This window comes from Bos indicus, chromosome 7, assembly GCF_029378745.1.
Source record: "Bos indicus isolate NIAB-ARS_2022 breed Sahiwal x Tharparkar chromosome 7, NIAB-ARS_B.indTharparkar_mat_pri_1.0, whole genome shotgun sequence".
Lineage (NCBI taxonomy): Eukaryota > Metazoa > Chordata > Mammalia > Artiodactyla > Bovidae > Bos > Bos indicus.
In genome coordinates this window covers 47,086,090-47,098,877 of record NC_091766.1, presented here as the reverse complement: position 1 = coordinate 47,098,877, position 12,788 = coordinate 47,086,090, and the positions used below count along the sequence as shown (strand labels likewise).

Sequence of the window (12,788 nt, the reverse complement as noted above, 5' to 3'; positions counted from 1 at the left end):
CCAATAAAGTTAGCTTTTTCAGATGAAAAGCTTTTACGTAGGTCCTACATAGCTGTCCACAGAGTATTAAAATCTGACTCCTTCCATTCTCGTAAATTCTTGGGTCTTGTACCAAATTGAAGATATGAGAGATGCAGAATTCTAAATAGCTAGATAATACTAATTCAGACTGGAATATTCTTCACAGAGTGTGTGGGGGCAAGCCTAAGGGTCAGAGGAAGAAGCATTCTAGAGAGACAAAGACAAATGTTTTCCACAGGAACCCTCCTTCTGGCTGCTCTGATTTCACCTGGTAAGTCAAAATTACTGTCTTAGAATCCTGGCTGACTTTTAAAAATTGATTCCAAGGATAGATTCGAAAGTCATTAACATTACAACCACAACAGAAACTTGTATATTTGGTTATTAACAGTGGAATAGGAAGCAAAGCTGAAACAGAGACACCAACGCAGAGAACGAACACACGGACACCAAGAGGGTAATGGCAGGGTGGGATGAATTGGGAGATTGAGAATGACATATATCTACTACCATGTATAAGACAGAAATCGAATGAGAACCTACTGTACTGCACAGGGGAAAAGCAGCTTTGTCTGTGTGTAGGACACACACTGTTAACTTTAGAAACGCATTCCAATAAATACTAGGTGCTGACATGCATCATTTGATTCTGCTTATACGAGGTAACTAGAACAGTCAACTTCATAGAAGGCATACTGGCGGATGCTGTCGGGGGTGGGAGGCAGTGAGGGGAGTGGGGAGTTGTTGTTTACTGGGGACAGAGTTTCCATTTAGGAAGGTGAACAAGTTGGAAGTTGGATGATGAAGAGTTGCACAACAATATGAATGTACTTTGTGCCACTGAAATGCACAGTTAGATATGGTTAACACAGTCTGTTTTATGTTATGTGACTTCTACCACAATAAAAAAAAATTTTTTTTTTAAAGCAGAAAAGGAAGAATACACAAGGTCAAGAGTGGTTATCAATGACTTCCACCTGAATGTTCTATTTCTTTAATGAGAGAAGCAGAAAAGAAAAAACAATCTTAGTTTGGAATTAATTGGAACAAAATTAGAAAATAAAGTTTGTATGAGAATCTGATTTAGAAAACCCCTGACACAAAAATTGGTATGGATTAGGATAAGGGGACGGAGAAGGCGATGGCACCCACTCCAGTACTCTTGCCTGGAAAATCCCATGGATGGAGAAGCCTGATGGGCTGCAGTCCATGGGGTCGCGAAGAGTCGGACACGACTGGGCGACTTCACTTTCACTTTTCACTTTCATGCATCGGAGAAGGAAATGGCAACCCACTCCAGTGTTCTTGCCTGGAGAATCCCAGGGATGGGGAGCCTGGTGGGCTGCCGTCTATGGGGTCGCACAGAGTTGGACACGACTGAAGTGACTTAGCAGCAGCAGCAGCAGGACAAGGGGAACACTCCCCTGTCATAGCAAAAGAGCAAATGAATACATTAATAAACTAATATATGCCTCAATTCTGAAGGATAAATATTAGGGCCAAAGTGACTTGAAGCTTGGTCCAAAGGCATAATATACCTTTTAGAGGTATATTCAAGAATATGCTTAATGGTCATATTCTGTAGCTTCTTTTCATAACACATATATTAATGAATAGCAAAATACCTTTAAATATAATCAACAACCAAATTAGCAGATTTCCTGCTTTTGCTTCCATTTTTGTTAGTTTGCTTTGAAGTAAAACAATGAGTTTCTTAATGCAACTCTCTGTGAATATAAATAATTAGAAATCCAGGAAACAATTTAAAGGAATATTTATCAAGTGCTTACTCTAATAACGAGAAGTTGCACGGAAAGTTTGCACAAAATACATGAAGACAGCCAGCCCCCTCCCTCCATGTTTTACGGCTTCTCAATTTTTCAAGTAATTGTTATTACTCACTTCCTCACCTTCTCTTCACACTCTGCTCTAGGCTAAATTAGTTTGACATGTTCTTATTTCTAAGAATCTCCTCTTCTATGTCAGTGGATATGAAAGAGATCCATTTAGTGTTAAATACACTTTGCTAACTCATAGTTTGTTTTTCCTTCAATTCAAACATCTTGGATCAAGACTAAAAATAAAGAACATTTCAAAGTTACTCTAGAATCATTTCTTTGAGCCATGTTGTTCAATTATTTTGTTTAACCTAAACATAGAGGGCCCCACGCCAAGTCATAAGCAAAGAAAAATTTTAAAGCACCATCTACAACATTGTTCGGCGGATAATATAAAACAAATAATAACAATAAAGGTGAGTGCTTGTAAATAAACTTACAAATACTCTACACGTCAGAAAACAAACTTCCACGGCCAGGGAAAAAAGGGCCATTTTACAGCTGAATCAGGAGTTAAAGGCAGGCCACCCCATAAACTACAGAAAAAATCAGAGAAAAAGTATAATGAAAAGAATTTTTGAATCTGCTGGGAGACATGAGGGTAATGGATATTGGGAATACGTGGTCAGGAAACCTGCTTCTCATGTTTTTCCTTTTCAGCACTGGCTGGACCATGGGCTATTATATGTGCTGGCAAGTCTTCCAATGAGATCAGGACATGTGATGGCCATGGCTGTGGCCAGTACACGGCTCAGAGGTAATGGGGTTTCACACACACACTCTTTCAGCTCAACCTCTTTGCTCAGTGTCCTCGCTGTAAGTGCTCACCATCCTTTCCCTTCTGACGGCAGGAAAATTCAGAGGCAAAACCAGTTGCATTACCATGTCTGGAGCAACTTCCAAGAACAGGGCTTCAGATGTGGGCTCTGAATTGAGAACAGAGCACTGAATAAGGACCACAGAGAGGAGAGCTGTGTTTTCTCTCTCAATGTTTTCATATGTTGACTCATCTCACCTGGCTTTTCCAAAGTGAAAACCAAACTTTACCATCCCATTTTATAGAAGAGGAACTTGAACTGGGGCACCAAAGGGCTGAGGGACCTGCCAAACACAGTGAAGGTGGTTGAAGGCTGGGGAACTAGGATTCAGGCTTTTAGCTCTTGTTGCCAGCAGACTGTGGTGTTACTGACCCAGGCTTTGGGAGGTAAATTCCAAAGGCTGGCCCTAAGCAGGTAATCTCTTCCAGACGGTGAGGGACATACTATGAATGTTCAACAATTCCCAGTACTACTTAGGGAGTGCCACTTTCTGATGAAATAGCAACAAGTCCAACTGCATTTGGAGAGGGAAATGGCAACCCACTCCAGTACTCTTGCCTGGAAAATCCCATGGACAGGGGAGCCTGGTGGGCTACAGTCAATGGGGTCACAATGAGTCAGACACGACCGAGTGTGTATATCTCATGGACAGGGGAGCCTGGTGGGCTACAGTCAATGGGGTCACAATGAGTCAGACACGACCGAGTGTGTATAGCACATGCACCAACTGCATTACCAATCACCACTCTAATCACAGAACTCTCACTCACACAGATACTATTCACAAAGCAACCTCACATACATGGAATAGGGCTGAGAAATGGGACACAGGGGGAAATGGCCCCTGAATTGCCAAAACTCAGGCTCAATCAGTCCATAAACCCTACAGTTTGTGCACTTGACTCATTCAATAACTTACTGGCTCCTCACGTGGAACCTGCTCTATGTTGTTATACACATAATGCTAACAATCCTGGTGAATCTGACTTTCAGGAGGCCTATTAGAAGGAGAAGAGCCTGGTAAGAGCAGGAAGAGTGAGGACTGTTAGAGACAACCTCAGGAAACCTTACAACCTGGGATCGTTTTCCATTTGTGCTCCACAGAGTTTAATAAATGCAGGAGCTATCAGTCACCATATTAAAATGTCATACACAATAAATGATGTGTATGGATCACTGAGAGATAAAAAAGACTATGATTCTTCTTATAAAATAGGTTCCCATAAAAAGTCAACTCTTTTCTAAGTGGTCTTATAGATGTAAAGATTCAGGTATCTATAACATTTACTTACATTGATTGCCTCATCTCCCCCAGATGCCATATATTAATAATGGCTAACATTTTTTTTTAAACACTTCTTGTGTACCAAATACTATCTTGCGTGCTTTAACCTTTACAACATGATTATGAATACCTGCGGAGAGGGAGGTGAAAACTGACTAAACAGAGTGAGGAAACCTGGGACATCCCAACATTTTTGATACCCTGGACTGGGAACAGTGGGTTAACCCCTGTTCCTGGGCAATAAAATTCCCAGGGCAGTTCTTCAGTCTGTTCATTCTTATTTACATCCTAGAAATCAGAAGCTTCACCAGGGTGTAGATGTCTTGTGCTCAGATGGCTCTACTGTTTACGCACCTTTCACCGGAAAGATCATGGGCCAGGAGAAACCTTATAAAAACAAAAATGCCATCAATAATGGTGTTCGGATCTCTGGAGGAGGTAAGAAGTGGTGTATGTACCTGGGGCATATAGTGGAGATCTCTGATGCTTATTTCATGTGTATTCTATACAGAGAAGTTGCATTCTTCTTTCAAAGGAACAAAACCTAGGAACTAAAGGACAAGGGTACTGTACTAAAAGAGCCCACACATTTTCCAAGATGTTTCACCACTTTCCCTACAGTCATCTTTCTTATACATACACTCCCCACCTAGCTCTATACCTGACTGGGGCACTTTCCTCCTGAGGTCCACATGGCTTTGCTTAATATTCTCCAAGCAAAATCACTTTCAGCAATATTAGCTATAATGAATGGATGCTTTCATTTACCAGTTCCACAACTGGAAAATGTTGGCATTTCTGCAAGAGTTTGTGAACTGTTTTCAAATGTTCAGCTGTACATGTGTCTAGTGGTCAAAGTAAAGTCCAAAGCTGTAAAGAACAATATTGCATAGGAACCTGGAACATTAGGTCCGCGAATCAAGGTAAATTGGATGTGGTCAAGCAGGAGATGGCAAGATTGAACATAAACATTTTAGGAATCAGTGACGGGAATGGTCAAATTTAATTCAGATGACCATTATACCTATTACTGTGGGCAAGAACCACTTAGAAGAAATGGAGTAGCCCTCATAGTCAGAAAGAGTCTGAAATGCAGTACTTGGGTGTAATCTCAAAAACAACAGAATGGTCTCAGTTGATTTCCAAGACAAACCATTCAACATCACACTAATCCAAGTCTATGCCCCAACCACTGATGCTGAAGAAGGTGAAGTTCATCAGTTCTATGAAGACTGACAAGACCTTCTAGAACTAACACCAAAAAAAAGATGTCCTTTTCATCACAGAGCACTGGAATGCAAAAGTAGGAAGTCAAGAGATACCTGGAATAACAGGCAAGTTTGGCCTTGGAGTACAAAATGAAGCAGAGCAAAGGCTAACAGAATATTGTCAAGAGAATGCACTGGTCATAGCAAATTCCCTTTTCCAACAACTCAAGAGACAGCTCTACACATGGACATTACTAGGTAGTCAATACGAAAATCTGATTATGTTCTTTGCAGCCAAAGATGAAGAAGTGCTATACCATCAGCAAAAACGAGACCTGGAGCTGACTGTGGCTCAGATCATGAACTCCTTATTGCAAAATTCAGGCTTAAATTGAAGCAAGTAGGGAAAACCAGTAGGCCATTCAGATATGATCTAAAGCAAATCCCTGATGATTATACAGTGGAAGTGACAAATAGATTCAAGGGATTAGATCTGGAGACAGAATGCCTGAAGAACTATGGACTGAGGTTTATAACACTATATAGGAGGCAGTGACAAAAACAATCCCAAACAAACAGAAGTGCAAGAAGGCAAAGTGGTTGTCTAAGGAGGCCTTACAAATAGCTGAGAAGAGAAGAGAAGTGAAAAGCAAAGGAGAAAGGCAAAGATAATCTCAACTGAGTTCACAGTTCAGAGAATAGAAAGGATAAGAAGGCCTTCTTAAATGAATAATGCCAGGAAATAGAGGAAAATAGAGAAATAGAGGAAAAATAAAATGGGTAAGACTAAAGATCTCTTCAAAAAAAAAGGAGATATCAAGGGAACATTTCATGCAAGAATGGGGCGTGATAAAAGACAGAAACAGTAAGCAAAACCAGAAGAGATTAAGAAGAGGTGGCAAGAATACACAGAAGAACTAAACAAGAAAGGTCTTGATGACCCAGATAATCACGATGATATGGTCTGCCTAGAGGCAGACATCTTGGAGTATGAAGTCAAGTGGGCTTTACGAAGCATTACTAAAAACAAAGCTAGTGGAGGTGACAGACTTCCAGCTGAGCTATTTAAAATCCTAAAAGATGATGCTGTTAAAGTGCTGCACTCAACATGTCAGCAAATTTGGAAAACTCAACAGTGGCCACAGGACTGGAAAAGATCAGCGTTCGTTCCAGTCCCAAAGAAGGACAATGCCAAAGATCGTTTACACTGCTGTACAGTTGCACTCATTTCACATGCTAGCAAGGTTATGCTTAAAATCCTTCAAGCTAGGCTTTAGCAGTACATGAACCAAGAACTTTCAGGTGTACAAGCTGGGTTTCGAAGAGGCAGAGGAACCAGGGATCAAATTGCAAACATTTGTTGTATCATGGAGCAAGAAAGTGAGTTTCAGAAAAACATCTGCTTTATTGACTAGGCTAAAGTCTTTGACTGTGTGGCTCACAATGAACTGTGGAAAATTTTTAAAGAGATGGGAATAATAGACCACCTTACCTGCCTCCTGAGAAAGCTGTATGTGGGTCAGGAAGAAACAGTTAGAACTGGATATGGAACAACTGACTGGTTCAAAATTGAGAAAGAAGTATGACAAGGCTATGTATTGTCACCCTGCTAATTTAACTTATATGCAGAGTATATTATGTGAAATGCCAGGCTGGATGAATCACAAGCTGAAATCAAGATTGCTGGGAGAAATATCAACAACCTCAGGTATGCAGATGACACCACCCTTATGGCAGAAAGTGAAGAGGAACTGAAGAGCCTCTTGATGAAAGTGAAAGAGGAGAGTGAAAAAACTGGCTTAAAACTCAACATTCAAAAAACTAAGATCATGGCATCCAGTGCCATCACTTCATGGCAAAGAGATGGGGAAAAGCTGTAAACAGTGACAGATTTTAATTTTCTTGGGCTCCAAAATCACTGTGGATGGTGACTCCAGCCATAAAGTTAAAAAAAACACTTGTTCCTTGAAGGAAAACCGAGACAAACCTAGACAGTGTATTAAAAAGCAGAGATATCACTTTGCCAACAAAGGTCCATATAGTCAAAGCTATGGCTTTTCCAGTAGTCATGTAGAGATGTGATAGTTGGACCATAAAGAAGGCTGAGCGCTGAAGAATTGATGCTTTTGAACTGTGGTACTGGAGAACTCTTTAGTGTCTCCTGGATTGAAAGGAGATCAAATCCTGAAGGTAATCAACTCGGAATATTTATTGGAAGGACTGATGCTGAAGCTGAAGCTCCAATACTTTTGCCACCAGAAGCGAAGAGCCGACTCAATGGAAAAGATCCTGATGCTGGGAAAGATTGAAGGCAAAAGGAGAAGAGGGTGACAGAGGATGAGATGGTTAGATAGCATCACCAATTTAATGGACATGAACTTAAGCAAACTCCGGGAGATAGTGGAGGACAGAAGGGCCTGGTGTGCTACAGTCCAAAGGGTCACAAAGAGTGGGACACAACTTAGCAACTGAACAAAAACAACATTTTCAAAAGCTCTATGTTCTAGGTAAAGGCAGGTCTCCTGGTACTTCAGGTCCTAGGCTTCTTATTTGGTGTTTTAAATCTATTGCAATAGAACATACATACAGCAAAGTGCAGAAAGCAAAAATGGCTGGCTCAATGAATTTTCACAAAGTAAGCACACCAGGGCAACCTGCTGGTTACACTATTTCAAGAAAAAGTACAACAGCAGCAGCCCAGAGACCCCTTGTACTACCTTTTAGGTTTTTTTTTTTTTTGCCTAGTTTTTGAAAATGATTTAAATAGAATTAAACAGCATGCACTCTTTTGAGGGGGGGCCTTCTTTTATTACCATGATGTTTGTAAGATTCATTCATGTTTGTGAGGTTCATTCATCATTATTTACCTATAGTATCCATTGCATGCATGTGTGTTTATTTATTTAATCATGCTCTAAATGGACATTTGGGCAGTATCCAGTTTCAGGCAATTAGGAAAATGCTACTATGAACTTTCTAGTACATGTCTTTTCATGAACATAAATTTGCATGCCTGCTGGGGGTGGGTTTAGTGACACTCCTCTCACCAAGGCCATGAGAAACACTTTGCTAAGGAGACCAAGTCTTTAAGGAGCGATCTGGAGGCTATCTTCTCTAGGCTTGAAATAAGAGAAACCACTGCCATTGAAAGGACTCCACTGAGCAGTCAAGGTTGGCATGGCTACCCAATGGGGAGCAGAGGTCAAACAGTCATCAGATGCATCAGAATCAAGGATCTATGGCACTGTCTGCTTAATCACGGTGACCTAGAACCAAATACATGGGCAGTGTACTAAAGCTTTATTTGATTTGTATAAAAGGAAACACTCTAGGTCTGATGAACAAAAAATTCTGACCTCGATCAATTCTGGGTCTGAAAATCTTCTCCCAACGCTATCAACTGATTGCCAGACTTGAGTCAGTTTACAGTCCAGGGGCTCTCTTGAATGAAAGGGAGGCTGAGCCTTTCTAAGGAAGGGCTGTCACAAAAGCCAAAAATTTATACTATAAGCCTTACTTTATAGCTGTTCTCAAAGGGACTTGCTCTAGCCTTTTAGCAGGATGACTGCACACTGGAGATGAAGACACTTAAAGTTGACACTAATTCCTAAAGACACAAAAGGCCACTGCGGTCCCTGATTAGGGCTTATGCAGTCAGGTGATCAAGACAGTTTTTCGCTAGGGTCCATCTTACAAGTGGACCAAGTGCATCCACATGACCCCCTTGTAGTAACTTCCCCAGTCCAGAACGCATAGCTGGAATCAATATACTCAGCAACTGGCAGACACTAGAGGAGTGGAGTTGCTGGGTCACTTGGTAGATGTATCTGCACCCTTAGCAGATACTGCCACCTGGTTTCCCAAAGTGGTGCTATTCATTCACACTCCCATGAGGTGTGTGTGAAAATTCCAGTTGCTCCATACACTATACTTAGTGTTATCTGCTTTTCTCATTTCAGTCATTCTCATGAGTGTGTAATGGTATCTCCTTTAACTTTAATCTGCATTTCATATTTATTGATATTTTTCATATTTATTGATAACATCAATACTGTCTTTTGTGAAGTGCCTCTTCACATATTTTGCAAAATGCCCAGTGTTTTAGAGGTATGTGGGAGCTTTTTGTGTATTTTGGACATAAATTCTTTGCCAAATATGTATTATAACTATCTTCTCCCATCTTCTGGGCTCCTTTTTTAACTTTTCAAATGTTGTTTTTTAATAAACCAAAATTATTATTTTTAATGCAGTCCAATTTAGTAGTATCCTCCTTTACTGTTAGCACATTTTTATTACCTGTTTAAGACACATTTGCCCATCCTGAAACCCTAAAGATATTCACCCTAGGCTTTTGTCCACAAGCTTTATTGCTTGACCTTTCACATTTAGATTTATAATCCATCTGGAATTGGCTTTTGTGTAAGGAATAAGAATCAAATTCTTCTCCCATATAGATAACTGACTCCATACCATTAACTTGCCAATACCGTTTTCTCCTCACTGCACAAAAGTATCTTGTCATAAATCAAGGTCTGCATATATGTGGGTCTGTTTATGGTCTTTCTACGGTGTTTCGTTGGTCAGTTGGTTAATCTTCCAGCAGTACTGCACTGTCTTAATTATCTTAGCTATAAAATACACCTTGATCTCTTAATAGTATAAATCTTCCAACTTTGCTCTTTTTTTCAGATTGCCTTGGCAAGTCCTGGGTTATCTGAATTTCCAAATAAATTACAGAAGCAGTTTGTCAATCTCCACCAAAAATCTTGCTGGGTCTTGGATTGGGTTTGCATTGACTATACAGATCAAACTGAGAAGAATTGATGTCTTAGAAGTAATGGATCTTCCAATCAATGAGCATGTTATATCTTCCATTTATTTAGGTCTTCTTGCACTGCTATACTGGAGAAGGCAATGGCACCCCACTCCAGTACTCTTGCCTGGAAAACCCAAGGATGGAGGAGCCTGGTAGCCTGCAGTCCATGGGGTAGCAGAGGGTCGGACACGACTGAGCGACTTCACTTTCACTTTTCGCTTTCATGCGTTGGAGAAGGCAATGGCACCCCACTTCAGAGTTCTTGCCTGGAGAATCCCAGGGACGGGGAGCCTGGTGGCTGCCGTCTCTGGGGTCACACAGAGTCGGACACGACTGAAGCGACTTGGCAGCAGCAGCAGCACCCTTGGACATATTCTGTTTAACTTATGTATATAAGATGTAGCTTATGGATTTCACTTAGATTTTCTACAGCAGTACTGTCCACCAATAGTATAATAAAAGCCACATATGTAATCTTAATTTTCCGGCATCCACATTAAGTAAAAAGAAACTATAACTTAATTTTAATATTTTAAGATCTCCAAATTATTGTCATTTCAAAATGCAATTAATATGAAATTAGTAATGTTTAACTTTGGAGGGGCTACTGTCTTCAAAATCCAATGTGTATCTTGTAAAGTGCATCTAATTCAAATTAGCTACATTTCAAGTGTCGACTAGTCAGTGGATGGCAGCTACTGTGCTGGACAGGATGCTCCTATAGCCCTGCCTATGCTTTCTGTCCACCCGACCGGTTTGCACTGACACCAAATGTGTTGGAGTCTTCTACTACTGCTGGGTTTCTATTTCTCCTTGTGTCTCCTGTAATCTCTCCTTTACAGGATTTTTGTGTTATATAATGATTTCTGTGTCATTGAGTGCCTGGATAGTTTTAACTATTTTATCTTCGTTGGATTTAGCATTATAATTGTCATTCTTTGTCTGGCTTCAATGCTTTTTGGCCTGAAGGTAACAAGATCATAACCCTTGCTTTCCCTTTCCTTCCATTTGCAAGGTAAATCTTTCCCAGCCTTGAATTTTTATACCTTTTCAGTGACTGTCTAATTGTATACAGCACAGACTTTCATTTTGATTTTCAAGCCAATATGAAAATCTTTTTAATACATGAATTAACATTTATAGATACAACTCATATATTTGGTCCCGGCACTGTTATTATTTTATAATTATGGTATTACAATGGTATTATTTCTATTTCTCTGACAGGTCTTTTTTTCTTCCGGTATTTAGAAAGCTTTGTATTCTTGTGCCTGTTATTATTTCTACTTTGCTTTGTTTTTAAAAGTGTTTTATCAGAATCTGTCTTGAAGTTGACATTGTTCTGGGTCAATTTTTTCAGCTAGCTGGTGTTTCTCAGCTATTTGTCAATGCCTTTTTAAAGTGATTTGAGTCTATTCTTCCTTCAGCATCTTGTAATTTTAGTCTTCATTTCTGATATGATTGTGTCATTTTCTTCTGTTCGCTCATTGAGTTCAATCAATCATCCTTTCTTTTTTTTCATTTCTGCTCTTTAATGAAAACTTCTGATTCAAGGCTACTAAAACCTAGATAATGAATAATTTTACTTCTTTTCTTTCAGGTTTCTGCATTAAAATGTTCTACATCAAGCCAATTAAATATAAAGGTTCTATCAAGAAGGGAGAAAAACTGGGCACTCTGCTGCCCTTGCAAAAAGTTTACCCTGGAATACAATCCCACATACATATTGAAAACTGTGACTTGAGTGATCCTACTGTCTACCTATAGATGGAGGACAAGCCGATCTTCTAAAAAGACAGCCATCTTCTTAAAACCTAGGCACCTATCCTGCTTTTCAACAAATTTGTGCTCAAATAGAAACATGATGAATGAAAGAGAGAAAAAAGCATTTTGATTTCAACTCATTGCCACTTTGATGTTTTGAAGGTCAGTTCATTTCTCAGGTCTGATCTGTAACCTATGGGATCAGGGATGTGTTTTTTCTAAAAGATTTCTCAGTTCTAAATAAATAGGAGAAACAAACATACAAATTCAAACTGGTGCCAACAGCAATGTTGACATTTCTAAAACTAGCTTTCTGCTTGAAAATATTTAAAAAACCTTAAGTGTTTTTAGGGCACAAGATTAGAGTGTTGTACAATGCTAGACACATAAAAGTTCATAAATACCAAGTGAATAAACTCAAGGCTTCTTTTGAGTTGAGGCAGTAAAGAATTTCAGGAATACCCTTAGGTTTTGGTATTGGTATACCCAATTGCTGAAATACCCAAAGTGGTTGGAGGGTGAAGGGTTTACACGGATAAGACAGAATTTGCCAGTCTTTACAGCCATACATTCCCACACTCGATGTAAGTTGTCGATCTTCCAGGTAATCAATGATAGCAGTCCAAGGTACTGTGGGACACTGATTTCAGAAAGTCTACATTACAAAGAATACTAAAAAGAGAAAGAGATCTACCCCGACCTGAAGTATCTCATGCAACTGAGTCCATCAGCCTCATCGAGCCATATGCCCGTAACAGCTACTTATTTTTACACATCATTGTCTATCCTTATGACTCTTTCCTGGTTATGCTGACAACGAGTATAAAAGGGAAATAAGACCATACGACTAGTCAAAGGACGAGAAATAATACGGCTCTGTAGATCTTAGTCGGTCAGTAAGAAATGAGTGAGGTGAACTCCTCCTTCTGGAAACTTTCATGAATTTTTGCTTAAACTCTTTGGAATGTAGAAAACTCCAGTAGAATGACTCCACTCCTAGTGGAGCTATGCGATTGGAAATGTAGTCAACTTAACTTT

General features: G+C 39.8%; 1 protein-coding gene across 1 annotated transcript; it reads left to right on the top strand.

The window, feature by feature from the left end:
• The first annotated feature begins 34 nt into the window (after positions 1 to 34).
• Positions 35 to 11,886, top strand: LECT2 (leukocyte cell derived chemotaxin 2). Its single transcript, XM_019964958.2, has 4 exons — positions 35 to 292; positions 2,520 to 2,616; positions 4,255 to 4,400; positions 11,587 to 11,886. Exons 1-4 carry the CDS (start codon positions 247 to 249, stop codon positions 11,751 to 11,753), a joined length of 456 nt encoding a protein of 151 aa, XP_019820517.1. The 5' UTR covers positions 35 to 246; the 3' UTR covers positions 11,754 to 11,886.
• Positions 11,887 to 12,788: the final 902 nt, after the last annotated feature.